The sequence below is a fragment of the Emydura macquarii genome, unplaced genomic scaffold (genome assembly GCF_026122565.2).
Source record: "Emydura macquarii macquarii isolate MOO-44397 ecotype Brisbane River unplaced genomic scaffold, CSIRO-AGI_Emac_v2 contig_2246, whole genome shotgun sequence".
Lineage (NCBI taxonomy): Eukaryota > Metazoa > Chordata > Testudines > Chelidae > Emydura > Emydura macquarii.
The window spans coordinates 2,236,438-2,264,222 of record NW_027132383.1 but is presented as its reverse complement, the minus strand read 5'-3'; the positions used below and the strand labels follow the sequence as shown (position 1 = coordinate 2,264,222).

The following is a 27,785-nucleotide window of genomic DNA, read 5'->3' as shown; positions in this document are numbered from 1 at the left end:
GGGAGCCGTACCTGAGGCACCACTTGTGGACGGGTATGTTCCAGTTCTGCCAGAAGTAGGTCACCGACTCGGAGTTCCTGGGGGAGGGAACCACTGTCAGCAACCGCGCCTGGCCCGGGGCACGCAGGATGAGACCTGGGCCCGGCCCGACCCCCTCTGCACCCTATGGCCCAGCTGCTCTGGCTACATGCCCCCGGGGCAGGGCCCTGCTCTCGGGGCGCCCACACAGGGCAGGTTCAGAGGCACGTGGGACTTCGCAGCCTCTGTCCCCTGCTAGTCCCCCACACCCCCGGCTGGCTGCTTGTGTGCTGGCCCCATGCCGTGTGTGGAGTCTGGTGCAGCCGAGCACCACTACGCAGGTTGTGTTGTTGTGAGAAGCGCAGCGGACAGTGGGAACAGCAGCACCGTACGGGGACCCCTTGGCCCAGGCTGAGGGCAGAGCTCCCCGCTGCCCCGCCAGGAAGGCGCCGCCGGAAGAGGAGAAGGGGCAGAGCGATCTACAGCGTAACCCGGATTCAATTCAAACTAACATCCGGCCCGGTTTGCCCAACAGCTGCCAGGTGCCTGGGTCTCCAGGCAGCTCCCTCCCGCCCAGCCCGGAGCACATGGAGACGGAGGAAGTCCCCTGGCGGAGCAGCCATGCCCTGCTGGCTCACACCCGGCTCGAGCGCCCCTCCTCTTGCTGGGCTGTGGAATCTAGCAACACCTGACCCCCCCGTCCCCGGGAGCCGGGCTAGGGCCAGGCGTGAGGAGCTCTGTGAGCCCCAGCACAGCAGGAACTGCTCAGCGGCACAGCTCCCACCTGGAGCGCGCGGTATGGCCTGTCGAGGTGGGCAGCGTCTCTGCAGGACAGAGCGCCCGTCCCCTGCAACACTCGCACGCTTGCACTGGACGTGCTGTGAGCGTCCTGTCGGTCTCATGGGGCTCGCGACAGACCCCTCGCCCGGAGGAAGCGGGGAGGTGGCCAGGGGCTACACAGACAAGCCCTCCGGCTTCTCCCCGTTGCTACATGCTTTGAAGACGGCAGCTCCTGTCTCCAAGGTGCCGGCTGCCACCAGCTCCTTGCAGCTGGTCCAATGCCTCGCTCAGTCCCAGGCGCTCCCCAGCCCCGCCCCGCTGCAGGGTTTGGTGCCCCAGGCCGTGGCCGCTCTCCCTCAGCAGGGCTCATCACGGGCACCCCGCAGGGAGAGGGGCCCCGGGAGCCGCACTCACCACCAGTCCCGGTAGAACTCCCGGTCGCCGAACTGCATCACTTCGGCCAGGACGTTCAGGGAGGAATGGAAGAACCAGTAAAAGAAGATGAGCCAGATCAGGTGGTTGGGGACCTGCCCGGAGAAAGGAGCCGACGTGAACAGAGCACGCAGGCGCCGGGCCAACTCCAAGGGTCGCCTCCTTCCGGAGGCAGCCTCACCCAAGGGAAGCCCCGGCTGAAGGGCAGAGCCAGCCGCCCCGGGCAGCCGTGGGACAGGAGGGCAGGGGGAGCTTCTGCAACCAGCACTAGAACTGAAGAACAGGTTCTGCCGAGCCCGGCCGGGCTGGGCGCTGGTTTCAGGAAGGCCACGGTGGCCTGCGGAGGGGCCCGTGGAGAGATCTCGCTGCAGTACTCACGGCCAGCTTCAGGAGGCGCTCTATGATTCTGGAGTAGTCCATGTCCTGAAAGCAGAGCGCTCAGCGTCAGTCCCAGCCACGTGCCGGTCAGGCCATGCAGGGGGAGGCTGCTTGTGGGACCACCTACGCCCTCCAGGCAGCCTCGGCCCTTCAACCGCAAGGTAGTTTCGATACCAGACGGGCGGGAGGAGGCCGGACGGGTCCCTGATGAGCCCTGTTCATGGGCCGCCCTCCCTGGTGCATGCCACACGTCGGCCAGGGCCCAGCCACCAGCCAGGCAGGCAACGGTACCAAGCCCACCGTGGAGAGGGGGAGACACCCGGCTCCTGCCTCGCCCAGGGGTTATCCCAACCGCCCAAGCCCGCCGGAGAGGGGAGACAGAAGAGGGATCTTCCAGGAGCCGAGGAGAAGGGTCGGCCTAGCTGGGGGAGGAAACCGAACCCCGCGGCGCTGTTTCCAGGCGGCTGGGTCACTCACCCGGAAGGGCTTCATAGAGTTCTGGATAGTGGGGACCATCCACTGAAAGAGAAGAAGGTTGGTTCTAGACCATCGGGCGGCTCCCCCCAGAGCACCAGGCCTGCCCCCTACCCCGGGATCCGGGACACCCCCAGCTGCGGTCACTGCCTGCTGGGTAAGTCATCCCCAGGTAGCAGCACAACCCCCTCCCCACGTTCAGAGTCTGTTCCTGGAGGGTCGGCCCAGCCCCTCTTCTGGCTGGTCCTAAACCGCCCCTGGGCCCCACCCATTGCCGGGGGCCTACATCCAGCCGCCTTCCGACGAAGCAGGTCAGAGACGCTCGTCAGGGAGCATCTCTGCGCCTGTGCCCCTGATGTTTATGGGGTCCCTGCGCAGCTTCCAGCACAAATGGTTCCCCTCCCCTCCCCCCACGCTAGGCACCAGCAGCAGCTGTTCAGAAGTTCCCACCGAGCAGATGCCAGCCATGGAGCGGGCAGGCTGTAGCGGGCACCGTCAGCCACTCGGCACCACATACCAGGAGTTACCCAGGGGCTACGCCCGCCTAGCAATGGTGGGTGGCCAGAGGAGCTTCGGCTATTCCTGTGCTTGGAGAAAGCCTAGACGCGGAGGTGCCCCCTCCCACCAAGAGCTGCCCCCGGAGAAGAGACTCCCTTCCACATACCTGCTGTATCAGCCCCACCAGCAGCTGGATGAAGAAGAGCTGGAGACAAAGAGGTATCAGCAGAGATATCAGCGGGCCCTGCCCTGCCCTGCCCTGCCCTGGCCAGTCACATGGCAGAGATCTGGCAGACAGGCCCAGGCACATGGGGCCCTCAGTGCTCACCCCACAGAACCGACGTGCCAGGCACCAGGCCACACTGGTCTGTCTCCCCCCCTCCGGCCGCTGTCCCAGCATGGCGGGGCTCAGGCAAAGCCAGGAGCTGCTCCAGGAGACAGGTGTCTGGCAGCAATGTCGGGTTTGCTGCACCCCTTCAGCGACAGACGTCGCCTTCCCCAAAGTATCGGTGCCTCCCGCCCCCAGCGGGCAGGCGGCTGCCCGCCCCTTTGTCCTGGCTGGCATTTACAGCCACCGCTGTTCCCCCAGGAGGACCTGGTCTGGAGAGCTCTGCTGAGAGCGCGGCCTTGGGGCCTCTGCTCAAAGCTGGAGTCTGTGCGGTGGAACAGAGCAGCCCGCCAGCCCTCCGAGCCCCACCAGCCCTCCTTGGGGTCAGCCCTGCCCTGCTCTCCCCAGGAGAGAAGATGCTGGACAGGCCACGATCCGTGCCTGCGGCACTGGGGGCTGTCCCAGCACGAGCGCCGCACGCACCCAGAGCGGGAGCTGGGCCGAGTCTGCCTTACCATTTCGAAGAGCCGGCGGAGCAGGAACCGCTTGCGGATCCGGGGGGAGCGAGGGAAGTTGAGCTCGTAGCAGAGGGTGGGAGCAAACAGGAAGTAGTACATGTCTGCAAGAGACGCGCAGGGTCACACCCGCGCTGTTCCAGGCACCTGGCCCTCGCACAGATAGTTACCGAGCTTCCACACAGGCAGCATTGACACCACCTGCCCTGAGCCGCCAAGGGAATCGGCAAGCCACCGGCTGGGGGATCCATGGCAGGTAACCCTATGGAACAGGGCTGCTGCCTTCCGGGAAGCCCAGGAGATGGAGAGCCCTGCAGAGGGGTCTAAGAGCTGGAAGGGAGGGTGGGCTGGCTCTGGGGAGGAGCCAGCAGCCCGTAAACTGGGCCATTGTTCCACCGTGGCCGAGTAGAAGGTTGCTCAACGTCAGTCCCCTTCTCCCCACCCTGAATCAGCCCCGCTGCCCCTGAGAGGGAGGGGAACTGGGGTTCCGGGGCCAGTTGTTTCATGCCGCCGTGAGCGCCTACGGCCCCGGCATTTCAGCCACGTCTGAACGCAAAGGTCCTGGCCCCGGGAGAGAGGCCGGACGCCCGGTGTGACCAGTAACAGGCACCAAGTTATCCCCAGCCGAATGCCAGGCGCTCCGGCTAGTTACCTCTGTGGGTCAGGTTAGCCGGATAGCGCACCTCACTCTGCGCCACTTCCCCGTTGGCTCTCTTCGGCCCCGAAGCTGGCAAGGAGAGAAAACAGCCGTGAGCCCGAAGTCCAGGGCAGCTGGCCCCCGGGTCACCAGGGCTGCGGGTGAGACTTGCTGCCCTCCTCCGGAGGGAGAGGGATGGGTCACAGGCCCCGCACTGCTCAGCGCGGCGCTGCCATCATGCAGCCCTGCCCTGCAGAGCCTGGAGCCGGCATTTCACCGCTCGTGCTGGCCTGGCCAGGTCCCTTTTGCTTCCTGGACCAGAGGAGCCCCCGTGCTTGGGGGCGCTGGCCCCCGCGACAGTGAGACCTGGCTGCCAAGCCCCAGAGAGGCGGCTCTGGCTAGCCCCACGCGTGCTCAGAACACGAGCCCCTTCGCAGAGAAGCAGCGTTCCTGGCGACACGGCGCGGCGTGCTGTGCCGTGCTGCCTCAGCCCCTGCCCACGCCTGCCCCCAGAGCTCACCGGAGCGTGCGCGCGCGGCCTTTGCCCGGCCCGTCTCCCGGCACCACTTGTTCACATCCCGGTAGGAGAAGAGCTTGAGGAAGAGGACGGTGTAGATGGACAGAGCGAACACAGCACCGACTGCGGAGAGACGACAGGGAGCGTAAGTGACCCGCCAGCGGGGCGCCCCTGCCGGGACGCTGTTCCCCAGCCAGCCGCGGCGCACGGGCGGCTCACGGCCCCACCAGAAGGCACGGCCCGGCCCCGGCAGGCCCAGCAGCACCCGCGTCAACGAACGTCCCACCACCACGGAGGTCAGCCTGTCTCCCGGGGCCCCCCGCCTCAGACCAACAGGACAGAGGTCAGAGCGCGGCTCCGCAGGGAAAGTCGCTGCCCAGCTTCACCTAGGCCACCCCCCGCTGACCTTGCTCCTGACTGGGGGGCCCAGGGACCCCTTTATCCCAGGGCGTCTCTGCAACTTGAGCCCACGTCCGCACGCAGCCGGTGAGGACGGCCAGGGACCAGCAGGGCCCCGCGCGTACCTGGCGTGACGGAGGAGACCATCAGCACCACCAGGGCCGGGAAGCAGAGGATGATCAGCAGGTTGAGCGTGTGCAGGACCGTGCCGCCGCTCTCCGAGAGGGAGCCCTGCAGGGAGCCGGGAGACGTGAGGCAAGTGCAACTGCCCTGAGCCCCCTGCCCTGCCCCGCCCCTGCTACCCACCCCCACCGCCCGTCAGAGACACGCTCCCCACGGCGTGGCCAGCCCCCGGGGCACAGAACAGTCTTGCTGCACTCACGGGAGGCAGCGTTTGCCCTGGGCCCTGCTCACTTCGCTGCAGGCAGGTTCCCTTACCCAGGCGCAGCGGCAGGGCTGCTTGCTGGGCTCTCCCCTGACCGGCCAGAGGCCCCCAGCGCAGCTTCTACCTGCATGCCAGCCGGGCCAGGGCAGGGCTCCCAGCAGGGGGAACAGGAACCGCCGCAGAAGCAGCAAGTTCCCCCCGGCCCCTCAGACGGGCCAGACGCTGGAGAAAGGCCCCGAACACGCCTGCAGCTCAGCGTGACCCACAGCACTACCGTCCCTCTCGCAGCAGCGAGCCAGCTGCCCCCGGGGCTCACAGCCCTGGGTTTCTGCAGGAGAGGTGCCCCCATTACCCCCCTCCCGGCCTGTGGTACTACGACCGGGGCCAGCACAGACAGCTCCCCTCCCCTGCAGGCATTTGAGCCGGTAGCGACAGACATGGCAGCTGCTGGAGACCAAGCAAGAGTCGTCCCAGAGACCTGCAGCCCAAGGGCCGGTTCCAGCCGTCAGTGTCTAGCCCAACCCCTCCTCTCTCTTCCAAAAGGGTCTGTCCCCCCAGTAACAAGACTAAGGCAATAACCAGCCACCCCCCACTGGGGGGGCCAGCCCAGCCTGCAGAGGGGAGGAGGCAGCCAGGGCAGAACAAGGCACCATTCGCTGGCCCACGGACACTTACGGGCTGCAGGACTGAGGACAAGGCAGAGGCCAGTCCAGAGCCTGTCCCTCGCTAACCAGCACGACGGGGGACTCCCCAGTGGCTCATTGGGCCTCCTCCGGGGCCAGTCGGAGAAGCCCATTCAGGCTGGCATGCCTGGAGCCCGAGGACGTGTCTATCGCCCTGCTCTGGTCCTCAGGTCCCTTCCACCCATTGTCCGTAGCACCACGAGTCATGCCGGAGACCCGGGCCTAAGAAGCAGCCTGTTGTGGGGCCCCGTAAGATGTAGGCGCTTGCCAGGAGACCCCCCCCCCCATTTCCCCAGCCGTGGGCACCGGAGCGGCCCAGCACATCAGCTCCAGCCCCACATCTCCAGGGGTCGTGTCCCACGAGTCCAGGGGGAGGAGACTCACCGCTGCCAGCCGTTTCTCTATCTGCAGAGCAGCCAGCGCAAACACATTGGCCACTGCAAAGGAACAGCCCGTTAGCACAGCCAGCCCCTCTGCCGGACGCAGGCCAGGCTGCTCGGGGGGCTGCCGCTGCAGCCTGCGCGCGGTGCGAGGTCCTGCGGCAGACGGGCTGGCCCGACAGCAGCTGGGGCCCAAGGGGCAGGAGCTGGACTTGGCGTTCCCAGCTCGGCTGCGAAGGGCTGGGGATGCCCTGCATGCAGCCCTGCCGCGCCGCAGAGAGCACGGGGGCGTGGGGCGCAGGGGAGAAGACGGCCAGTGGGGCACGAGATGGGCCAGGCTGAGCCAGGCAGGACTGGACTGGGGCGAGGTGGAGCAGGAAGGCATTGGAGACGCTGCAGAGGAGCCTGGGAAAACAAGTCCCACAGCTCTCCCCCTTTCCTGCAGCTTGTGCGAGCGGGTTCCGCTCCGCTGGCTGGGGGCGGGTGCCAGGCGCTGGCCTCCTGCAGGACTACTTGGGGAGACCCACGGGGCAGATCTACAGCCGGCAACGCGGGCTCCTTCAGGGTCAGGCTCTTCCCTTGGGAGAGCCCCACGTTTGGCCGAGCACAGCCGCCACCAGCACTGCCCAGCCAGCTCCAGCCGGGACGGTGGCCTCCGCGCAGCGCCTGAGACCCGGAACGAAGATGTGGCCAGGAACAGCGCCGAGTTGGCGGTCGCGTTTGGCCAGGACGCCAAGTGAGCCCCGGCCCAGCGCGCTCGTTACCGGGGGCTGGGCTTCTGGGACCAGGCAGCATGTGTCTGGGTGAAGCACAGGGGCAGAGATGGCAGGGGCAGATGGACTCGCCACAGCCAGTGCCCGAACCTCAGCCAGCAGCGTGGGCCGAGGAGGAACCAGCGCTTCGGCCCCCTGCACTAGTCTCCGGGCCAGAGGGAGGGACCCCGGGCACAGAGGTTCTCCTTGGAGCAGCACCAGCAGCAGGACGCACGTGGTGAGTGAAGGGGAGAGTCGAGCGGGGTCAGCTATTCGGAGGCACGTCCCCACGGCTCCAGCCGCCGGTGATGGCCACGGGAAGCAGACGCCCCAGCACCGCTGATGGAGAGGGGCTGGACGGGGTAGTCGGGAAACAATCCTGCACCGGCCTGGTGGAGAAGGGCCGGAGGGAGTCCAGGGGGCCGTGCCCGTCTCTAGATTGCTGGGACATCAGCAGCTGGTTCCCATGGGGGCAGCTCACCCCCCTTCCCTACCACGGCCCTACCACCCCTCAGCCCCATGAGGACAGGGGGCAGGACAGACTCACCAATCACAAGGCACAAGGAAGGCCAGCTGTAGGGGTCCTTGAGGAACAGGGAGGCCACCTGGATTGGATCCACTAATATCCCGTATCTGCAAGAGAAACGGACCGTGTGGGGCTGGGAGGGAGGCTCAGGTCTGGCCAGCGACACACATCAGAGGCCTACACCGGGCTATGGGCAGGGTGCCCCACGGCCATCAGGCCTACATGGAGGGGCCTACCGTGCCGGGAACAGTCAGCAGTGGGTCCTTGTAAAGGAAGGGGCACCAGTCCCCCAGCCGCCACCCCTGCACACTTCACCAGCCACCCACATGCCCTGCCCAATGCAAGCAGACGGCGGGCGTGAAGCGTGCCATCAGCATCCCTAGCACGTCTGCCCAGGCTCATTCTAGGGGCAGCCATCTCTGTCCCCCTGTGGGAGGAGAGGGGGGCGCATGTCTCAGAGCTCTGCTGCACATTTCTGGCTCGCTTGCGCAATCCCCAGGGCCATGGGTGAGCGCAGAGATTAGTGAGAAGTCAGTCTGGGCCCTGGGCCGTCTCCGGGAGGTGGCGGAGCAGCTCTCCCCTCTGCTCAGAGGGCTGGCGTTTCTCCCAGGGTGCCCCGCAATGTCGGATGCAGGGCCACGGGAGCCCCTCAGGCTAGTCTGCAATGGGCTCCCGCTCAGGCCTGCTGGGCTTTGCCAGGGCCAGTGACACGCAGACGCTTTGGCCTTCGCCAGCCAGCCCAGGCCTTACTTCCAAGCCGGGCTCCAGCCCCGCACTCGGCAAGGGGGATTGACCAAACCACGGCTGGGACCTGCTGCCAGGGGGCTTCAACCGGTGCTCGTGGCCCAGGACAAGAGCGGCGCTTGGGATAGCCCAGCGGTGCAGACTGAAGGAAGGCCCAGCCCCAGGCTGTCGGAGGGGGACGGGGCCCTGGCTCTCTGCAGGGCAGGCGTGGAGCCTCCCCAGAAGCTGTGGGGACCGGCCCTGCTGTGCCGGGAGGGAGAAGAGCGAGACGTTGCAGTGCGTGTTGGTACCACACGGTGGCACCCCTGGCTCGGCACCTGCAAACTTCAGCCGCGGCAGGCGGCTGTCACAGCGCTAGCCACAGCTGGGCGCACCAGAGCCCTGCGAGGGGGCTACAGAGAGCCCGGAGTAGCCAACGGGGCAGTGGCAGGGACGCCGACTGGGCCCATGCCCGCAGCAGGAATGCGGCCAGGCCTCGCTGCCCATGAACGGCACCGCGGGATCCTCAGCCGCCAGGGTCTTGGGCAAGTCTCCTTTCAAGGGGGGCATCCCCCAGGCTGGGTTATCTGTGCAGCCCCCCGCCCACAGGGGCAGACCTCCCACCTGGCTCCAGTGCCTCGGTCACCAACACCCAGAGGGGTCAGCGGAGCGCAGAGCGCCACGCCCGCCTTCCCAGGGCCCCGGGCCAGGCCGAGGGCTGACAGGCCAGCGTGTGCGCCGACGAGGTTCACGGGGGGCAAGAACGTTAGCAGCCCCTTGCCCGGCCTTAGCGTTTAACGCAAGGTTTCCCAGGCTCCGAGGCGGAGCAGAAGCTGTGTTTTCAGCCTGCAGACAGCAGTCTGTCTGTCTGCAGTGCCGTGAGGGGGGGGTTACTCTTCTCGGCCCTACCCAGAACGCTAGGGCAGGACGCAGCACTCCAGCAAGCCAGACTTTCTAGCCAAGCCACCGGGGCTCAGACGCTGCCCCCCAGATCGCTGCCGAGTGCAGCACGCACCCCCCCAGATATGCCCACGAAGTGAGCGCCAAGTGCTCCAGAGCAGACCGTCTCAGCCTGTCACAGGTTAGCTCCCAGCTGTCACACTCAGCGGGCGCTGCCGCAGCTAGCTAGGGGTGTGCACCCTTCCTGTAGGCGGGACCCCCGCCCCAAACTACCATTCGCCACCGCCGAGCCAGGCCCAGCTGCAGCCAGGCTCTGAGCCTGCAGGCCAGCTTCCTGGCGAGGCAGTGGCCCCCGGGGCGATTCTGGGGGGAGGGGCTGTCAGCGGAGGCGGCCAGTGGCACCCCATGGGGCGTGGCTGGCTCAGCTGAGCGGGGAGGGGTTCAAAGGGCCCAGGGCAGGCGTGCTTTGCGAGCGAAAGGTGCCCCACCAAGCGAAGCAGAGCGGGGAGCAGCTGCCTCGGCAGCCCACGCTGCCCTCCCGGGAGCGGAGCCGGAGCCCAGCCAGCCAGAGCAGCCCTGGCCACCGGGCCAAGCGGGAGGGTCCACACTTACTTGATGAGGTTCTCGAGGAAGAGCCGGGCGTTGCTCAAGACCTGGAAGAGAAGGAGCCAGCGTTACTCAGGGAGGGACTGAAACACGAAGCCCGGGCACGGTCCCTGGAGCGCCCAGCCTGGCACCATGGGCCTAGCGCCAGGCAGACAGCGGCTGGTCTGAGGGGCCCAAGCTGCAGGGCCGGGACCCTCGCTCCCCCCCAGGACGGGGGGGTGTGTGTGTGAGGGGGGTGCGTGTGTGTGTGGGGGGGTGCGTCTCCACACTGGGGCTCGGCTCGCAGGGGCCGGGCTCCCAGGAGGCTCAGATCTCGAGCCTGGCGGCAGGCTGGAGGGGGTTGGTCTGCGTTGTTGCCCTTCAAAGCGACGCTGGCTCCCAGGCAGGTGAGTGGAGGAGAGCAGAGCGCCCAGCGCAGGATGTGGCCCAGGAGCGAGGTGGGGGCACGTGAGCCCCTTGGACCAGGGTGCCCAGCATTGAGCAGAGGCTTGGCTTGTTTGCCTGCACCCACGACCGGGCTGGCATGTCAGCCAGACACTGCTGTGCCCTTCAGACAGGGGGTCCCCGCCTGGGTGCAGACCCCCGGCCCTCCTGAGCAGCTGGCAGCAGGCCCACCCCGGCTTGTGCCGAACCTGCCGGGGGAGCCAGAGGCAGAGCAGGACCAAGTCAGAGCCCCGGAAACGCTGCCGCTGGCCTGCCCCGGGAGGATCTCCCCCAGCACGGTGCTGCGCTCCGGGATCCTACGCCTGGGGGACTCTGCACTTCTGCTTACGGGGGCATCATTCAGTTCCCTCAACAGCCGTGGCCCCGGAGGCTGTTGCAGCACCTGGCTGTTGGCAGGCTGGCCCTGGGGAGTGACAAGGAGACCCAGAGTGGGGATGTTTGAGCCAAGAGGTCGAGGACACCGAGGAAGAGCTCGTGGCCCACACACCACACTCCGCCCTTTGCCCGGGCTACCACGGAACAAGGGCTAAGTGCGGCCAGCGGCGGCTGCTCTGCGCCCTCCGGCCAGGCCACTGCAGCTCCAGAGACGCACGGGACTGGTGCCAGCCGAGGCGTGGCCCGGGGGCTGGCTGGGGTCCAGGACGGTATCTGCCCCGGCAGCTCAGGGAAGCAGGAAGTTGTGACCAAGTGCGTGTTTCTCCATTTCCCGTGTCTGGGCATGGGCAGCTGCTGCCAGGGAGTCTCCCCCGCAGAGCCTGGAGTTCAGCCCCTCTTACTGCACCGGCTGCCCGTCGGTTCTGGGACCCGGCATTGCCAGCCTTGGACTCGGGAGGGGGCCCATCAGCTCCTGACAGCTGCTCGAGCCTCCACCGCGCCCTTGCTGGCAGCCTGGCCACTGCCCCGGGGGTGGTCGCTGCAGCTCCTGGCCTGGCCCAGTTTCCTGGTCTCAGGCCTGCGCGTTTGCTCACGGCTGAGCTGTCCCCGGCCCAGGCTGCTCCCGGGCTTTGTGGAACAGCCCCCGGTCGTTCCCGAAGCCCACTAACTGTCCTGCTGCGCGGTGACGGCCCCGGGGCAACGAGCCCGTGGCACTCTTCAGCTCCACGCAAGGATTCCCCACATCAGCTGTTAACGCAAGTTGCCCCGGGCCACCACGGAGCAGCAACAGCCCCCCCCGTCGGGCCCCGCCCTGCTCAGGGTTCAGCTCCACGTTGACGCAGCCCACACGAGGGACGCACCAAGCCAGAGGTCACCAGGCAGTGAGGCAACAAGGACTTGTGGGGCAAGTTGGACACAGGCAAACCCCACAGGAGCTGGAGCTCTGCTTCACCCCAGAGCGACCCCGCAGGTGGCTGCTCCCCCTCCTCACGACAGCGGATTGTCGGAGGTCTCAGCCACGGACCCCGACACAGCGGGATCGACACGCCAGCTTCTTGGTAGCCAGCCGCCCCGGGGAAGCCGCGCTGAGCTGCTGCGGCCACAGGGCTGGGTTGTTGTCCCCAGCCCGGCCAGGATCAGGCAGGCTGACGCGCCAGCACAGACTGGGGGTGTGTGTGTGTGTGTGTGTAGGAGGGGCTGGAACGAGAACCCGTCAGCTTTGTCCAGCACGTGGACGTGGGGCTTTGGCGGTCTGAGCCAGCCCTGCTTAGCCAGCAGGACCTGGGGTGCAGAGCCACGGAACACTTCCCGCCCCCGCAGCCTGGCCTGTGCCGCTGGGACCCCGCCACAGCCGCTCTGGGGAGACTTCACCTACCACCCGGCCTGCGGCTCTGCGGGCTAAGACCGCAGCCACTGGCAGCGTGCGCACAGGAAGGCGTTTCTGCAACCCCTGAGTATTGCGCAGGTCGTTCCCAGACACAGCAAGAGCCTCTCCCCCCCACGCTCGCCGGTGTCCCAATCCAGAGGGCAGCGCTTGCATCACAAGGAGAGCAAGGGTTGCTGTGAGCACAGGACGTGAGTCACAAGTCAGAGAAGCAGCCACTGCATGTGCTGCAGGGCGAGTATGTGAGTTCCTGGCTTTTCCACACTCCCCAGGCCCCTTTGGAAAGGGTCAGAGTCCTTCAGCCAACACGCGTTTCTTCTAGCAACTCCAAAGGGGACGGCAGGCATACGCAGGGCGCGGCGCCGCGCCGGCAGGGGTGTGGCACGGAGCGCCCTAGTGCAGCTCTTGCCAGGTCGCTTTTGGAAAGGGGGGCGGGGGAGGGTGTCCATTCCAGCAGATATTTGCTCTGCTCTGCCAGCTGAAGCCAAGAGCAGAGACTCGAGCTGGTTTCTCTTGCTTTTGCATCATCTCTAATGCAGCGGCAGGGGCAGTCTCTAGTGGTACCTTCTTCCTCCTGAACCACTGTCTGTCTGTGTCCTAGGGTCACTGCCTCCCGTGGCCTGGCGCCAGTGGCAGCGAGAAGCACACAAGTCCACCGATGCACAAAGCAGAACGCCTGTGTCGGCCTGACACCCGGAGAGCTGCTCTGCTGGCCCAGGAGTCCATGTAAGGGTCTGTGCCAGGCTGGCTCAGGCCCACGGTGGCCTGGATCTTCAGTGTGGTGAGGCCACAGGGTTCAGTCACTGTCCGGGGATGCCAGCTGTGTCCAGGGAGTCGGAGGTGACCAGACAAACCAGGGGCCCTGAGGCATTTGGGGTATCAGCGCCCAAGGCCCGTGCTGCCCGGTGGAGAGGGGCCAGAATGGTGCTGAAGCAGGAGCAGAGAGCTGTGCCCGCTGCAAAGCCAGCAGCCGTTCTGCAGGTCCGCCAGGGAGGAGACGCGGAGGACCAGGGAGGGTGGCGGTGGGTCAGGAGTGGAGTAGAGCGGCTCCAAGTCAGACACAGCACTGACTGATGCACTAGGCCAGCAAGAATCAAGCTGGTCACATTAAACAGAGGCTAAAAGACAAGGCAGGGCCCGCTTCCCATGGACGGGGATGACCTATGGCCAGACAATTCTGCCGCAATGGGGAGCTTGCACCGCGCCGTTAGCAAGAGCTTAGCTGACGGTGACACTAGAGAGCGGCTGCTGCTTCCTAGTCTCTGCTGCTCACTTTCACGGGCTAATTCAATTAAACAGACTCCGGATTAACCAGTGCCCTGGTGCACCTGTCCCGACTGCAGCCTTCACTTCCCCTGCCCTGCCGCTTGCCTCAGCCAGGCATTTCTGCCCAGGTCAGCAGTGGCCCAGATAGAGCCTGTGCCAAGCCTGCATCCCACAGACCCAGCCAGGTGTTCACTCGCTTCTCCTGGCCGACCGCCCTTATTACACAAAGATCAATTGACCCTTATTCTGCAAGAGGCTAAGGACTAAGCTGTGGCTCTGAGCCAACATCCTTGGCTCCCGGCCCCCAGGCTGCATTCACGCTGAGCTGCGCTGGAGTGATGAGGGGTCCTTGGATCTAGATTTCTTCCACGGGGCAGGTAGCAGCAGCTCTGCCCCGTCCTCCTCCGAATGCTCCACTAGCCCTTGACTGGGTCCCCTCCAGACCCTCCCAAGCCGCCAGGCGGAGCCGCTCCTCACGTGCATCCCCCAGCACAGCACCAGTCCTCATCTCTCCTCACAGGCCTGTTCGGTCCAGACGCTCTGGCCCAGCGGGTCCGGTCAGGACGTCTCGTCAGGGCCGTCACAGCCCCGCGGGCACCGTGCAAATCGCAAAGCTTCACTGGGCGACATGGCTTCGCTCGTACAGCAGCGTTCAGAGGGGGCAGCACTTCAGCCCTCCGTGGATCACTGCGCCCGGTGCTGAAATGCAGCCACCCGGGGGTGGGCACGCGGCACCTGCCTCACATCCCACCGCAGCACCTGCGCAATGGTCTGCGGCAGACACAGGAACAGACGAGCAGCCAGATTAACTGGTGGAGGGGTTCGTGCCAGGGAAGTGCCCTGCTGGAGTGTCAGTCCCCAAGGATGCGCTGCACCGGGAAGGCCTGGTGCGAACGGATCCCCACCAGACCTCGGACGCTGACACCTACAGCAGCTGGCCGTGACTGAGCCGACCCGGCAGCGCTAGCGGGGAGATGGATTCTTTGGGGGAATCCTGGCCCGTGTACCACGGGAGTCGCTTCTGCTGCCTTACTGGGTCCCAGGCAGAGGGCTGGCTTTGCTCCCTCATCCTGAAGCCCAGGATCACGCCCGTCTGCTGGCTGGGGTACGCCCCACCGCTGCTCTCGGGGTCGAGTTCAGACTACCGCAGAGGGCGAGGAGGCAGCAGCGCCGCTGCTCACCGTACAGATCTCAGCCGCACCCGTCTCCTTTGTCTGCTGGTTGTCGCACTTCTCGGCAAGGCAGGAGGCAGAGCGCCAGCCAGAACCACTGCTTTCCTTTCTGTGGGAGAGCAAGCCCTGCGCATCGCTCCAGGCCCAACTGCACCGGGGAAGGGGCTCCGTGAGGGAGGTTGTGCTCTGGCTGGAGTCGCCGGCGGGATGGGTGAGGCTCTGGCCAGGATTCCACTGGACTGGCTGCTTCTCCTCCCGACACGCAGAACCAACCAGCAGCTCCTGCATCTGCCAAGAGAAACCTAGACACTGTCCCCAAGGGTCTTCCCCACTCCAGCCTGGGGAAGGCGCTCTCTGTGCCGGCATCCCCAGGACAGCTACACTTGGAGACGGCCTGTGTGGGGCTAGTCCAATGAGGGGTCTCCTGGCGAGAGCCATGGGGAGGTGCTGGCGGACACAGGGGACGAAGTCTGCCTTGCTCAGAGGAGTTGGTTGTGCCCCGGGCCTCGTGTGCTTTTAGCTTGCTCCTACTACGGCAGCATGGAGTTAAGCAAGTAGCAAATAAACCCTGTCCCCCCCCCCCTTAGTCAGCGGTGGGCACTTTACGGCTCTGAATGAATGCTAGAGACCAGCAACGCACCCGCATTAACCCCCAGTGCTCAGATAAAGTGCAGGCAGAGGCCAGCTCATCGCACAGCCGCGGCTAGAACCGAGAGGGGCCTGGCTTAGTCCTGTGTTCTCGCCAGGAGAGCGTGTGATCTCCAGGAGGCCAGCCCGGTGCAGCCAGCAAGCCGAGTACCTCGAAAAGCCTCCGCTGGACCTACCGAGCCTCACCTGCTCCTGCAGGTCACACCGCCCTCGGCGGGACGCGCCTCTGAAACCTGCCGGAGGAGCCCGTCAGCCTGCAAACAGCTCCTAAGGACAGAGCGCAGGAAGCCCCCGCCTGTGGGCAGATCCATCGCTGCACCACTGGTACCCACGTCGATGCAGTCTGGGCTAGAGCCTCCCCGCCCCCTGAACTGGGCTCGGCATGGTTTCACCTGGAGCGTCTAGGTGGCTCGTGGTTCGCTCCAGGAAGGGTGGGAGGTAGCTCTGAGGGTGGGGGGACGGGAAGGGACTACAGCTAGTGTGTACAGCGGGGCATTAGCACCTGGAGGAGCAGGTGCTAGGAAGCCAGGCCAGGCTCGGGTACAAGCCTCCAGCACAAGTGAGACGCTGCCCGGCGCCCCAGTGCAGACGGCTCAGACGCTGCAATGGTAAATGCTGGACGCTACTCACCAGCATGACCACACACCAGTTCAGGATGCCCCTGTAGTTGCTGTACCCACTGGCCGAGCTGAGCAGAGACTCCTGCACCTTGTGACACCTGGAGACAAGAGGGAGGGGAGCAGTCAGAGACCCCCGGGTAGCAGGAAGCGAGGACCTGAGACCTAGCGTAACAGGCCGGGCAGGAGGCCTGAGCGGACGCAGCAGTCAGGCCCTGCTGCTGTAAAGCAGTTCGCAGGAGTCAGGCTGTGAACCAGCCGGCAAGTTCCCAAACCGGCATTGCCAGAACACCACACGTTCCTCCCGGCGTGCTAGGCACAGAGCTCTCCGCCAGCACACTCCACAAAGCCGGGCCCACACCATCCCGATACCGGGAATGGTGCAAGCTCCCTCCGCAGAGCGAACGAGGACACACTGCCCCCTCTGTGAGGCCAGGGTGACAATGGGATGGACAGAGAGGTTTTGATTGAACCATCAGGTGTCTACGCTGCAGTGAAAGAGACCCACAGCCCGAGTCCCACAAGCCAGAGGCAGCTGGCACGGGCCAGCTGCAGGTTTTTCTTTGCCGTGTAGACAGACCCTAAAAGCCCCACGCTTTGGGATGAGAGTCCTGGCTGACAGCTCGCTCCCCTGGCATCACGGACTGCTCCCGTAAGCGTGACAGCTTTTTCAGGAGCGGCTCTACACAGGGAAATGCCAGCCCCCCCAGGGAGTTAAGGACCATCCTTCGGCGCTGGCGCTGCTCCGACAACCTCCAACGCACAGCACAGCACAGCACAGCACGGGCATTAAAATCTCCACCTGAACAAGACATGCCACGGCACGCGCACTGCTCCCCTAGGGTGCCGAGGAAAACGAACATGACAGAGATTAGTCGCCCTGCTCAGCGCACGACGGGAAAGCGCTCAGCTGTTCCGGTGACCTGTGGTGGAAGAACAGAACGGCGCTACGCTCACGCCGGTCGCTGCAGGAGTCGCCCGGGCGAGAGATCAGAGAAAAACAGCCCAGCTGGGCATTGAGCTGCGAGGAGCTGGTTTCAGAGCCATCTCCAACAGGGGTTCAGGGACGCCCAGTCACCCGCAGTGGGGACGCAGCCCATGGCCAAGCGCCTCCCTCGCGCTCCACCCCACACCCCACTGCCCCCCTTGTGGGACCGGTGAAGTGTCACGGACACCCAGAGATTAACGTTAGAGTAACTGACTCGCTGCTTAACCACAACCACCTAAGCTACTGGGTTACGCCTCTGATCTAGGCCTCCTGGCCTGCCGCAGGAGCCATTCGGAGGGGGTGGGGGAGGGGGGGTCAGAGGAGGAGTGTGCCACTAGCCAGGAGGGAGGAGGAGCAAGACCCCTTCCCACATTCCCGCTCATTGGCTGCCAGCCTGCCCTGGCCCGGGCAGAGCCGTTCACAACGGTGCCAGGCCTGGGGGGGGCCTGTCCCTTCGCCCTGCCCTGGGGACAGGGCTGCGGTGGCCTGTTTGGACAAGGCGGCCGTGGGACAGAGCTCGCTAGTCCCTCCTCCCCAGGAGCCCCAGCCTATAGGCAAGCCCAGCCGCGGCGTTTCACCGGCAGTGCCGGTGAGCCCCAGTCCTCACTGCTAGTGCAGGCAGCGGGGGGCCATCCTGCGGCAGGTCTGCAACAGCCCAGGGCACGGCCTGCCCCTTCTCCAGCCATGTCCTCGAGCAGGGCCACCGAGCCGTCAGATGCCTGGGGGGGTCCCGTGTTGATTCAAGGCCTTCCCCCCCGCTTGAGAGTGCAGCACCAGGAGAAGCGCGGTGTTTAGCTTTGCTAAGGGCTCTCTGAGCAGGAGCCCTATAGCTAGAGGCCTCACGGCGGGAGAGCTGCAGCCTAGGCCAGGGGCGTGTGTCTGCCTTGGGGATGGCGCTCTGGGCCTGCCCAGCACAGGCCCACGGGCCAGCCCTGCTGACCGGCAGCGAGGGCTCAGACTCCCACACGTCACTGCGTTCGCTTCATCGGCAGGGGACTTCCCAGCGAACCCGCCGCCGGCCCATCCTGCTCTGCCGAGTGGGAGCCACTGGACAAGCGTTAACTCACGTGACCCTTCGGTTGGGATCCAGCCGTCCCTCCCAATGGTTTCCCTCCTAGACCCGGGACCGAACCGGCCTGCAGAGCGAACTGAGACACGGCAGAGACAGGAAAGTCCTGCTGGGAAGCAGCAGCCGCCACCTTCCCCCTGCCTCCCGCTGGGCTTTGAGCTAAGTCGGTGTTTATGCAAGTCTAGGGGCAATGAATCCTGGCACAGCACCTCTGTACTAGCTTCCCTCGCCAGCCCTGGCCTGCAGCGTCCTGCTGTTCTCCAGTCCCGCCGCCCTCTGCTACCCGGAGCAGGCATCGCTCTCCAGGCCCGCACGAGCCCAGCGGGGAACCCCCCTGGAGCAGAGTTTGGACAAAGCAGGCAGCAGGGTTGCATCACTGGAGGACCACGATTAGTCTAAGCTTATTTTCCGCACAGCCTAACCCTGGTCTAGCGAGGGAAGAGGCAGGTGCGTCTGCCCGGGAGAGAGTGGGTCAAGCTTTCAGACCAAGCAGCCGGTTTACCGGACTGGGGGGGTAGGGGGTGGGTTCTGTCCCAACCTGCATGGCTGGCTCCCTGCCCAGAAGGCGGAACAGCTGGTAGGTGCTCGGAGAGATGGGTTCCTTCGCACTGGAAGCAGCATGCTCAGATCGCCCACTAGCTCTCGGGAGCCTCCAGCATGGCAAAGCATCAGTCCAAAGACCATTGCTCGGGGCAGACGGCACCCTGCTGGTTGTTCTCCAGGAGGGATTACATCTTTAATCCCCTAGCGAACGCTGCACCCAGCCAGACCAGTCTCTACAGCAAAGCCTGACCTGAACGAGGCACCCTGGGCACACTTTGTGAACCGGAGTGGGCACTGGAGCCTCCTGTGATGTTAGTGACTTACCCACGATCGAGCTGGGTTGGAGTCCCTGGATCCCGCCCCGCCCCACCCCTCTGATAACCAGCCAAGGCTTCCTTCCTCTTCTGCTCAGCAAGGAGGTCACAGGATCCTGCTGACCCAGCCAGGGACAGACAAGGACTGGCTTTGATTTTTGCAGTAACAAAGATCTGTGCACAGCCCAGCCGCTGGGTCACCACCCACCGTTACCTAATAAGGGGCATAGGACACAGGGTTCTGCTGAGCAAGGACCCGGCATCCAGCATGCGTGCACTGGACTGTGGCGGCAGCAGCAACAGCAGCAGCTTCCCGCCCAACCTCAGGGCCCACAGCCCGCCAGGGTGGGACTGGTCTGCAGGGAGCCCGTGGGGAGGAGCCGGAGCGGGATTCTGGTGAGGGTCAGAGGTTGGAAGAGCAGCAGCAGCTAGAGGCATGCGTGCTTGCACAAGGAATTAGACTGGGAGCCAGTGTCGGCACCTACCCAGGGGACCCCGGTCGGCTGAAAATCCTGCTCATGGCACTTGCCCTGCCGGACACGGGCTTTAAGCTTGGCTGTGGACGGAGAGCTGATGCCAAGAGAGATTGGCAGGGACCTGACTTCTCTATCACCTTACTGACAAGTACTTGAGCTGGGATTATCCCCAGGGTCAAGGCAGGGATATGCCGACTTTCCCCGCAGCTATGGGCATTGCTGAGCCTCTGACTAGCAGGGAGTCCGTTTGTTCGCTGCCGTGAGCTCAGACTCTTATCCGTGTGATTCGCGGAGTTCTCCCTTTTCCTGTTGCAACACTTGGAAACTCTTCTGCATTTGAACATTAGGCAGCAGCCTGCTAGGCCTCCCATCATCCAGGGCTGGTGAACGAGGCACAGACAGGGACCATGGAAACGCAGACAGCACGCCCCTCTCCACGCTGGGAGAGGCCAGAGGAGGGCTTCCCTTTCCATACCAGCCATACAGAGCACCACTGCTGTTCCAGGGCTGTCCCGCACAGCAGAGATTACGGACCCCCTACCGCACTAGGCCCGAAGTCAGGGGCATTCTCAGTACCAGTAGGCATCATGAACGCCTGCAACCTCCAGCTGGGTTGCATTGATTCTTCTCCTACTGCTCCTCCTGTCCCCACTGTATCCTCCCAGGCTCTGACTCACTCTGGGGGCAGCTTTCCCGATGTCGCATTTATAATCTGCTGAGAAAGATAACAGCCTCTCCACCATCTGATCAAGTCAGCTGACGTTCTTTTGATCACAAACACAGGCTCAAGAGTCTCTCCCAGCCAGACTCAGCATCCAACAGCCGGACACTCCTGCTGTCACAGTGCGTGTGACACACAGCTGCTCCGGAGGATGCTCTGTAGGAATGGCGACCTTCTTACTCCACACAGCGCCACCTACTTCGACCCAGCAGCCATTCCCTGTCCACGGGACTCCTGCGCACGCGAGGAATTCTCTGTAGCCTGGCACAGCGGGGTCAGCTACGGGCCCACTGCAGACTCCACAAGTGTCCCAGGCCGAGGGACCCCGGCTCGCTCAGCTCCGAGTAGAGATCGCAGCTGTGCTAGCCGGAGTGGTGACTGGGGCACAGTCTTCAGAGGGTCACTTCTCAGACTCCAGCATGAGCCAGGTCACAAGTCTCGCTCAGCTCCTGCCTGCGGCTACTTACCCAGTGCCCAGTCTGAAGTTGTACCTTGTCCAACCTTATGGAGAAGCCCCCTAGGTACGCCCACCTTCCTACCTCTGCCAGTGTCCTAGCCCCAGAAACGCACAGACAAGGACTAGAAGAAACAGCCTTAATCCACCAGAAGCAGGGGGCTTCCTGCGCTGACACCCACACGCAGCTATACTGCCAGCGGCTGCTCCAGACAGCTGTGCTGCATGAGGAACTGTGCTTAGCGTGGCTAGCAGAAGACCCCGGAGCAGGATATTGTGATCCCTTGGACTTGGCTGCAGACACCTTGCTCCTTTCTACCGCTAACCCTGAACCAGGTCGTGCCAGGCCTGGACACTTCCCCTCCGCCTGCGAGGGCTCATGCGCACAATTAGCAATGGCTGAGTCCCACCCCTCCTCCTCCTCCACTCAGCAGAGGTGTGAGGTTCTCAGGAGCCTGGGCTGAGTGTCCTGGGCACTGTTATTCCTTAGCAAGCCAGGGGACACCGAAAGACCATTTCCTGCGTCACTGGAGCAGAGAACGGACACGGTTCTCCCCACTTCCTTCCGTCTCAGGTGGCAGAGTCACCAGGAGCGGCACCATCATCCAGGGAGAGATGTGCCCCGTTCGATTCCTCTCACCTGGACTCTCCAGAATGCAGCATCCCACCTACCGCACCTGGGCCCGCCCTAAAAGGTGCCTGCCCTCCAGCCCTGATCAAAGCAGGAAGTGGTGGGCAGCCACGACAAGAGAACAGGTTACAGCCCGTGTCTGTCGAGCAGGTCAGATAGCCACGGCTGGTGCGTACAGACGGCAGCACTGTCACACGGCTTGGAGCAGTGAGACACGCTAGCATTTAAACAAACCATGACCCGCGGGTGTGTGTGTGAAGCAGCCACCTGCTGCATCAGTGCTGGCCACAGAAGACAGAGTGGAGAGCTGCAGGGGTGGAGGCGGGCGACATCACACCAGCATCCCAGCACGTGATCCTCGCCCTGTACTGCGAGTCTGCTACTGTCAGAGGAGACCAGAGCAGTTCTGACCCATCTTTGGGAGCCCATGGCAATCCATGAAGGGAAGGGTGTTTCTCCAACCCTGGCTACTCCCCCATCCCCCACACACTGCCTTGGACACAGGGTTCTTTACTGTGTGTTCCACTGTGCTGTCTAACGCCATCATGCAACACTCCTGAGGAGGCTGCATCTCAGTGGCAGATGAAGTGAGCCGCACAGAATCACAGAACTGGACGGGACCTCAGTAGGTGATCTACTCCAGTCCCCTGCACTCCGGCCAGGACTAAATAATAACTAGACCATTCCTGACGGCTGTGTGTCTAGCCTGCTCTTAGAAACCTCCAGGGGAATCTCCGTCACAAGGACAGCCATCCAGGTTTACAGCAGTGAGTGAGTGACAAGCGATGGCCCAGTGGTGCAGGCACCAGCCTAGGACTACGGGTTCAACTCCCCGCTCCCCACAGGCTGAGAGAGACCTTTGGCAAGTCCCCTAGTCTGACCCTCAACTCCCCACCTGCACAGTGGGGAGACGAGACCTGCCCTGCCCTGCCCGCCCGGGGGTTGGGAGGATAAAACCATGGAAGGCTGAGGTGTTCAGACACGGCGGTGAGGGGGACCGGGTAAGATGTTCGATAGATGTGTTTTGGGATCCGCCAGGATGACAGCAGCTGGCTGTATACATGGCTAGCCTGTGTAACTACCTGTTCACTGGTCCTCCCTCCTGGGGGAACCCCCTTGTTGTCTCTAGTCTCAGGACAAGCCTGGATCAGTGCAGAGGCTGGCTAGCTATGCCTTCAGACAGGGCCTCGGACAAGGAGGCCCTGACCTAGCCTGCAGCCTCAGCACTACTGGAAGTGATTAGCTACAGAAACGCAACTGCAGTCTCCAGGTGAAGCCGATCCTGGAGCTTCGCTTTGGCGCTGCGCACACGAGTCTGTTTGCTTGGGAGCAAGCCGGAGACGCAGACACAGTCATGTGCTTTTGTTCTCTCTGCTCCAGATTTGGCAGCAGGCCTCACATGCTGGGTTCTATTACCAGCCTCCAGAAGGCAACGTACCTACGTCAGCTAAACAACCTACAGGCTAATGCTCCCTCTAAAATCCTGGTGTGCTCCTCTGGCTACTGTGGGTCTGAGCGGGCACCTCAGGGTATGCCCTCACTGCCACACTCACTGGGAAGAGATGGGAGCGTAAATCACCACAGGCATTTCTGCTTTGGGGGAAGATTCACCACCTCTGCCTCTCTGCTGCCCGAGAACGGGGTACGAAGGAATCAACTGCCCTCTCCCAGAAAGGGGGCAGGAGATGAGGAATTCCCCTTGTGGGGCACGGGGGTGGGAGAGAGGCTTAAGAAGAGAAGCTACATGTTTGTCGGAGGCCAGCATGGAAGGTGCATGGGCAGTACGTGACATGTTGGGGTGGCTGACTGTCGGTATCATTATCCCAGGCCCCTGCGTGGAGAAGAGCTGCCTCAAGCCACCAGCATTTCAGTTCCTGATCGGACTGGATTTGCACACTTAGGAATGAACTTTGAAAATAGCTGTTGACAGAGCAGCTAAGGGAATCCTGGAGAAACTGGACACAGAAATCCAGTCTTGCTGACCTACCTCCCAGGAGGCTGCCGTGTCATGTTGAAAAGCCATGAATTAGCGAAAGGGGACAGGAGAGGGCAGGCAGGCCAGTTATCGAACTGGAGAACAGGACGGGATCCCTGCAGTTACTGCCGTGGAATCCCAAGCATCTCGAACGCACCCATCACTCTGGGGTCTCAGCTCTACAGACGCTAGTACAGCCGTGAGTCATGGCAATCCCTGGTGTGCAGGACATCACTTTGCTCCACACAGCGTGACCTCACATGCTCCATAGAGAGGAGGTCACGCTGAGCGGAGGATGCCATTCTGTAGGGTTTGGGGATTTCTTCCCCGCCCCTGCCTGCATTAGTGAATTCTCCAAACACCCCAGAGAGTCGAACTTCAAACCCAGCAGGATAACACAACAAAGAAAGAGTTACTGACCATCTAGAGAACAGCACCATGCGCAACAAGCACTACCAGGAGGGCGGTGAGGCCGAGGCAGGGTTCCTGGCCACATGGGACCAACTAGTCTGACCTCTTGTCTCTCGCAGGCCACCAGCGCCACCCAGCAAACCCAGCAATGGAAATGAGCCCCATAGACTAGACGTGTGTGCCACAAGCAGAAACTAGGAGAGTCCAAGGGGCACGAGTGCTTGAGGCCTCAGCAATGGCAGGGAAGTAATTCAGTAAAATGCACTCAATCCTGACAAGTGACCCGCACACTGCAGATGAAGGTAGCCACCCCCCAACAAGGTCACTGTCAGTCTGACCTGGGGGAAATTCCTTCCCAACCCCACATATGGCCATCAGTGAGACCCTGGGGCACGTGAGTAAGAACCCGCCAGCCAAGTACCAGCGAGAGTGCCCAGTACCAGCTCAGAGCCCTGGCCACCCCACCCAATGTCCCACCTCCTGCCATGGCCAACCCTGATGCTTCTGAGATAAACTCCCAGAATACTTTGGGGGGAAATCCTCCTTCCTGACCCCTGCTGATGGCCAACTGAAACCCTGAAGCATGAGCTTTAGGAACACAAGACATAAATTAGCACCAGGAATGCTGCCCCTGCCCCATCACAAGCAACCCCATCATACAACTGCACTCCTCAATTAATCTAGCCTCTGGAGAGGCTCTCAGATGGTGCGCCGAGGCAAGCTGGCCAGTCAGTGCTGATCTCTCCTCCCTCGTTCCAAGTGCTAATTCGCACGAGGGGCTGTTAAAAACCACACTGAGCATGCTCTAAAAATGCCACCACCACATTAGGCAACTGTAGATGTCAGGATGTGCCCCAGGCATAGGGGCCGGAACTCTGCTGCACCCCTGGCTTAAAGTGGTTTCTCTCACACACAGGGATTACAGTTTGGTTCAGTGGCTCTCGGCAGCCCCACTACACCAATTGTTCCCGCGCCCCAGACCCCAAGAGACCAGACCTGTATTAAGATGTGGTCCGTGCTCTGAAGTCTGGGAACCCATGACAGAGCTACATCCTGCTTGAATACCTGCCAAAGGCTATCAGAGCAAGGGAGACACCATGCCACGGCTGTCCTGCAAATTTAGGGCAGCATTTGATAGTCTCTCACAAGACCCTGACTGGCAAAAGGAACTCACATTGGCCTGGACACAGGTGTTGCCATGTGGCTCCAAACTGGCAGAAAAATATACACAAAGCCATGATCAGCGGCACCACGTCCGGCTGGGCGGAGGTGCCAGGAGAAGCAACACAGAGCTAGGGCCGGCCTCCTTTACAGCGATAATCCTTCACCTTTTACGGGACCGACGCCCTCCCCCAGAACAAACAGTCAACAGCGCCTGGTCCCAACCCCACGGCCGGGGTCAGCGCTGCCCTACCGCACTGGCAGGGAAAGGGAGGAGACAGAAGAGGGAGGACACGCACGTGGCACTGAATTAAGAGGAGCGGCCAATGCAAGATCGAGGAGATTAGAAATAGGGGCGTAAAACAAAATGGAAGTCAAAGAGCGGAGACGCTCCGTACCCGTGAGCGCCGATGGAAAGCACGGGGACACGCCTGCTCTGTGCAGAGGGCCAGAGGGCATTTTAATCAAGGTCCTTGAACCATGCCCGCGGCTTATCCGCTGCGTGGGCACAAGCGGGTGAGTCAGACACACGCCTGCGGTGCCACGGCACAGACAGCTTCGGCGGGACGTCGTTAGGGTTCAGAGTTAACGGGTGACCCAACACTTCCAGCAGCCAGCCCCATCCAGCGGGGGGGGGGGCTCTGAAGTGTCCCCTAGGTGGAAGAGGGGCCGGAAATCACCAGGGTGGAAGGGGGCCCAAGGGGAGGGGCTCGGGGGGGCTGGGGGGCGGGCTATGGACCCGGGCGAAGGGGAGGCGCAGCCCCCCGGGGCAGGACCCATAGGGGGCGGGAGGACCGGGCTCTAGGGGCCCCGTGGGGGGGGGGCGCTCTGGGGGGGGCAGGTGGGGGGTCCCCTTACCTGAAGGCCCCGCAGTTGTCGGGGTCGCTCTCGGCGGGGGGCTCCGGGCCCCCCCTGGGCGGCTCCGCCTCCCGCCCGGGCTCCCCCTCGGCCAGGCCGCCCCCGCTGGGCCGCCGGGGCCCGGACCGCCTGCGGCGAGCGCCGCCCGCGCCGCGCTCCCCCATGCCTGGCTGTGCGGGCCCCGCCGCGCCGGGAGCCCCGTCCCCAGCCCGGTCCCCGTCCCCACCAGGCTGCGTGTGCACACCGCGCCCCTCCAGCTTGCCCCGCCCCGGCTCCGCCTCCCGGCCACCGTAGCTGGCCCGCCGCTGGCACCACGGGATATGTAGTCCCCGCCGCCCCGCCTCCCGCGGGCGGGGCATGCTGGGAGCTGTAGTCCGCCCCCCCCTCCCGCGCTCCCCGCGCAGGGCAGGCCGGGAGTTGTAGTGCGGAGTTCCGGCAGGGGGAGCTCCGCCCCCAGGCGGGAGGCGGGACAGAGCTGGGTGCTGGGTGGATCTTAACCCCTTCCCTGCCGGAGTCTCTGCGCTCGCCTGCCAAGCGCCCTCCCATGCCCAGTGTAAGGGGCCCGCGGCCCCTCCCTGACACTCAGCGGGGGGGGGGACGAGGGGGGGCTGGGTCCCCACCTCCCCATCCCAAAGGCAGGGGGCGGGTCGAGGAGAAATCAGGACCCTGAGACTGACAGTCCCCAGGGCCAATGGGGAGAGGACAATGCACCAGGTCAGCCTGATTGACAGGACAGGCAGGCCAATGAGGGAGCCAGGGAGGCTGGGGGGGGGGTGGGGGCAGTCCCAGAGCTGGAGGAGAGCTGCCAGTGGGGAGAGCGGGACTCCCCGCTAAGGAGAGAGCAGCACCCCAGAGCTGGGCGCAGGCGCCGGGGGGGGGGGGGGGGTGAGGAGCAGCCCAGGGAGCCCAGCTGGAGATGGAGCAGCGGCTGAGCCAAGCCAAAGTGGAGTGGGGCTGGAGCTGGGGGGCTGGAGCTGGGCTCCCAGCTACGGAGAGAGGGAGAGAGCAGCACCCCAGAGCCGGCAGCCGGGCCGGGGGGGTGGGGAGAGCAGCCCAGGGAGCCGAGCTGGAGACAGAGCAACAGCTGGGGGGCTGGGGCTGGAGCTGGGGGACCGGAGCAGAGTGGGGCTGGAGCTGGGGGGCTGGAGCACAGTGGGCTGGGGCTGGAGCTGGGGGCTGGGACTGGAGCTGGGGGATGGGTGCAGAGTGGGGCTGGAGCTGGGGGCTGGGGCTGGAGCCGTCTGGAGCTGGGTGGGCTGAACAATTGGGAGAGCAAGGGGAGCCCTGGGCTGCCAGCCAAGAGGCCTTGCAGGCCGGATCGTGACCCCCAGTGGGAGGGGGGGACTGATGCTGGAGAGGAGGGTCCTGCCCCCTAGCGCCTGGGGGCGTGTAGCCACTGCCAGAGCAAGTGTCCGACCCGCGGCATGGCCAGGGCCCGGGCAGCAGGCCTGGGGCGCGTGAGGAGCAGACTGCGAACATCCCTCACGCCCCAGAGATGCCGGGTGAGGTGCCCCTGCCCACGGGGCAGCGTTCGGTGTTTTCCTTTAACCTGTCCCATTGTTTTCTTTGTTTTTCAATTGGTGGCTGTTTAATACATTGTATTTGCTTTGAACTAAATGCACCGATTGGTGGGTCAGGGAGAGCACCCAGGGGAGGGGACACCTGAGCCCCTGCCCTAAAGTGACCATGACAACACTGGGGGCGAGCCCCCAGGAATCCTGGGCCCAGCCTTGTCACAGGAGCGTGGAAGGGGAGCCCTGGCATTCAGGCAGGCCTCTGGGTAAGGGAGTGGGAGCGAGGAGGACTCAGCTCCTTTTGCTAGCTGATTCCACTGGGGTAGTGTATGAGCCAGGAAAGTTCCCCACAATGGTGGGACCATTCCCCCACTTACACAAGGGGTCATGGTGTTGGGTCATGGGCCTGTTGCTGGGATATCCAGGCGGCTCCGCTGTGAGTGGGCAGGGAGAGAAACACGGATAACCCATAGCCACAGAGTGACAGAAATACGGTGCTGGAAGGGGCCTGGAAAGCCCATCAGCTCCATCCCTCTGTGCTGGGGCAGGGCCAAGTAGCCCCCCACCAGCCCTGGCAGGTGTTTGCCAACCTCTTCTTCAAGACTTCCAATGACGGGGATCCCATAGCCTCCCTTGGAAGCCTGTTCCAGAGCCCCAGAGCATTAGAAACCTGTTCCTAATGGCTCACCTAAACCTCCCTTGCTGGGGATTCAGCCCATTATTTCCTGTCCTACTTTCCGTGGACACAGAGAACGACCGACCCCGCCCTCTTTGGAGCAGCCTTTGAGGTATTTGAAGACTGTTACCAGGTTCACCCTCAATCTCCCTTTTTC

At 63.9% G+C, this 27,785-nt stretch overlaps 1 protein-coding gene across 1 annotated transcript in view; it reads right to left on the bottom strand.

Moving 5' to 3' along the window:
* DGAT1 (diacylglycerol O-acyltransferase 1) overlaps positions 1 to 25,680 on the bottom strand; it is a 28,294-nt gene extending 2,614 nt beyond the window's left edge. Inside the window, exons 1-14 of the mRNA XM_067560157.1 lie at positions 25,439 to 25,680; positions 15,851 to 15,938; positions 9,938 to 9,978; positions 7,724 to 7,809; positions 6,429 to 6,481; positions 5,102 to 5,207; positions 4,581 to 4,700; positions 4,076 to 4,150; positions 3,424 to 3,527; positions 2,747 to 2,785; positions 2,086 to 2,127; positions 1,609 to 1,653; positions 1,213 to 1,325; positions 12 to 77 (exon numbers count right to left, since the gene is read on the bottom strand). Of these exons, the coding sequence (XP_067416258.1) occupies positions 12 to 77; positions 1,213 to 1,325; positions 1,609 to 1,653; positions 2,086 to 2,127; positions 2,747 to 2,785; positions 3,424 to 3,527; positions 4,076 to 4,150; positions 4,581 to 4,700; positions 5,102 to 5,207; positions 6,429 to 6,481; positions 7,724 to 7,809; positions 9,938 to 9,978; positions 15,851 to 15,938; positions 25,439 to 25,602 (1,142 nt within the window). The 5' untranslated portion in view covers positions 25,603 to 25,680. The remainder of the gene's footprint in view (positions 1 to 11; positions 78 to 1,212; positions 1,326 to 1,608; positions 1,654 to 2,085; positions 2,128 to 2,746; positions 2,786 to 3,423; positions 3,528 to 4,075; positions 4,151 to 4,580; positions 4,701 to 5,101; positions 5,208 to 6,428; positions 6,482 to 7,723; positions 7,810 to 9,937; positions 9,979 to 15,850; positions 15,939 to 25,438) is intronic.
* Positions 25,681 to 27,785: the final 2,105 nt, after the last annotated feature.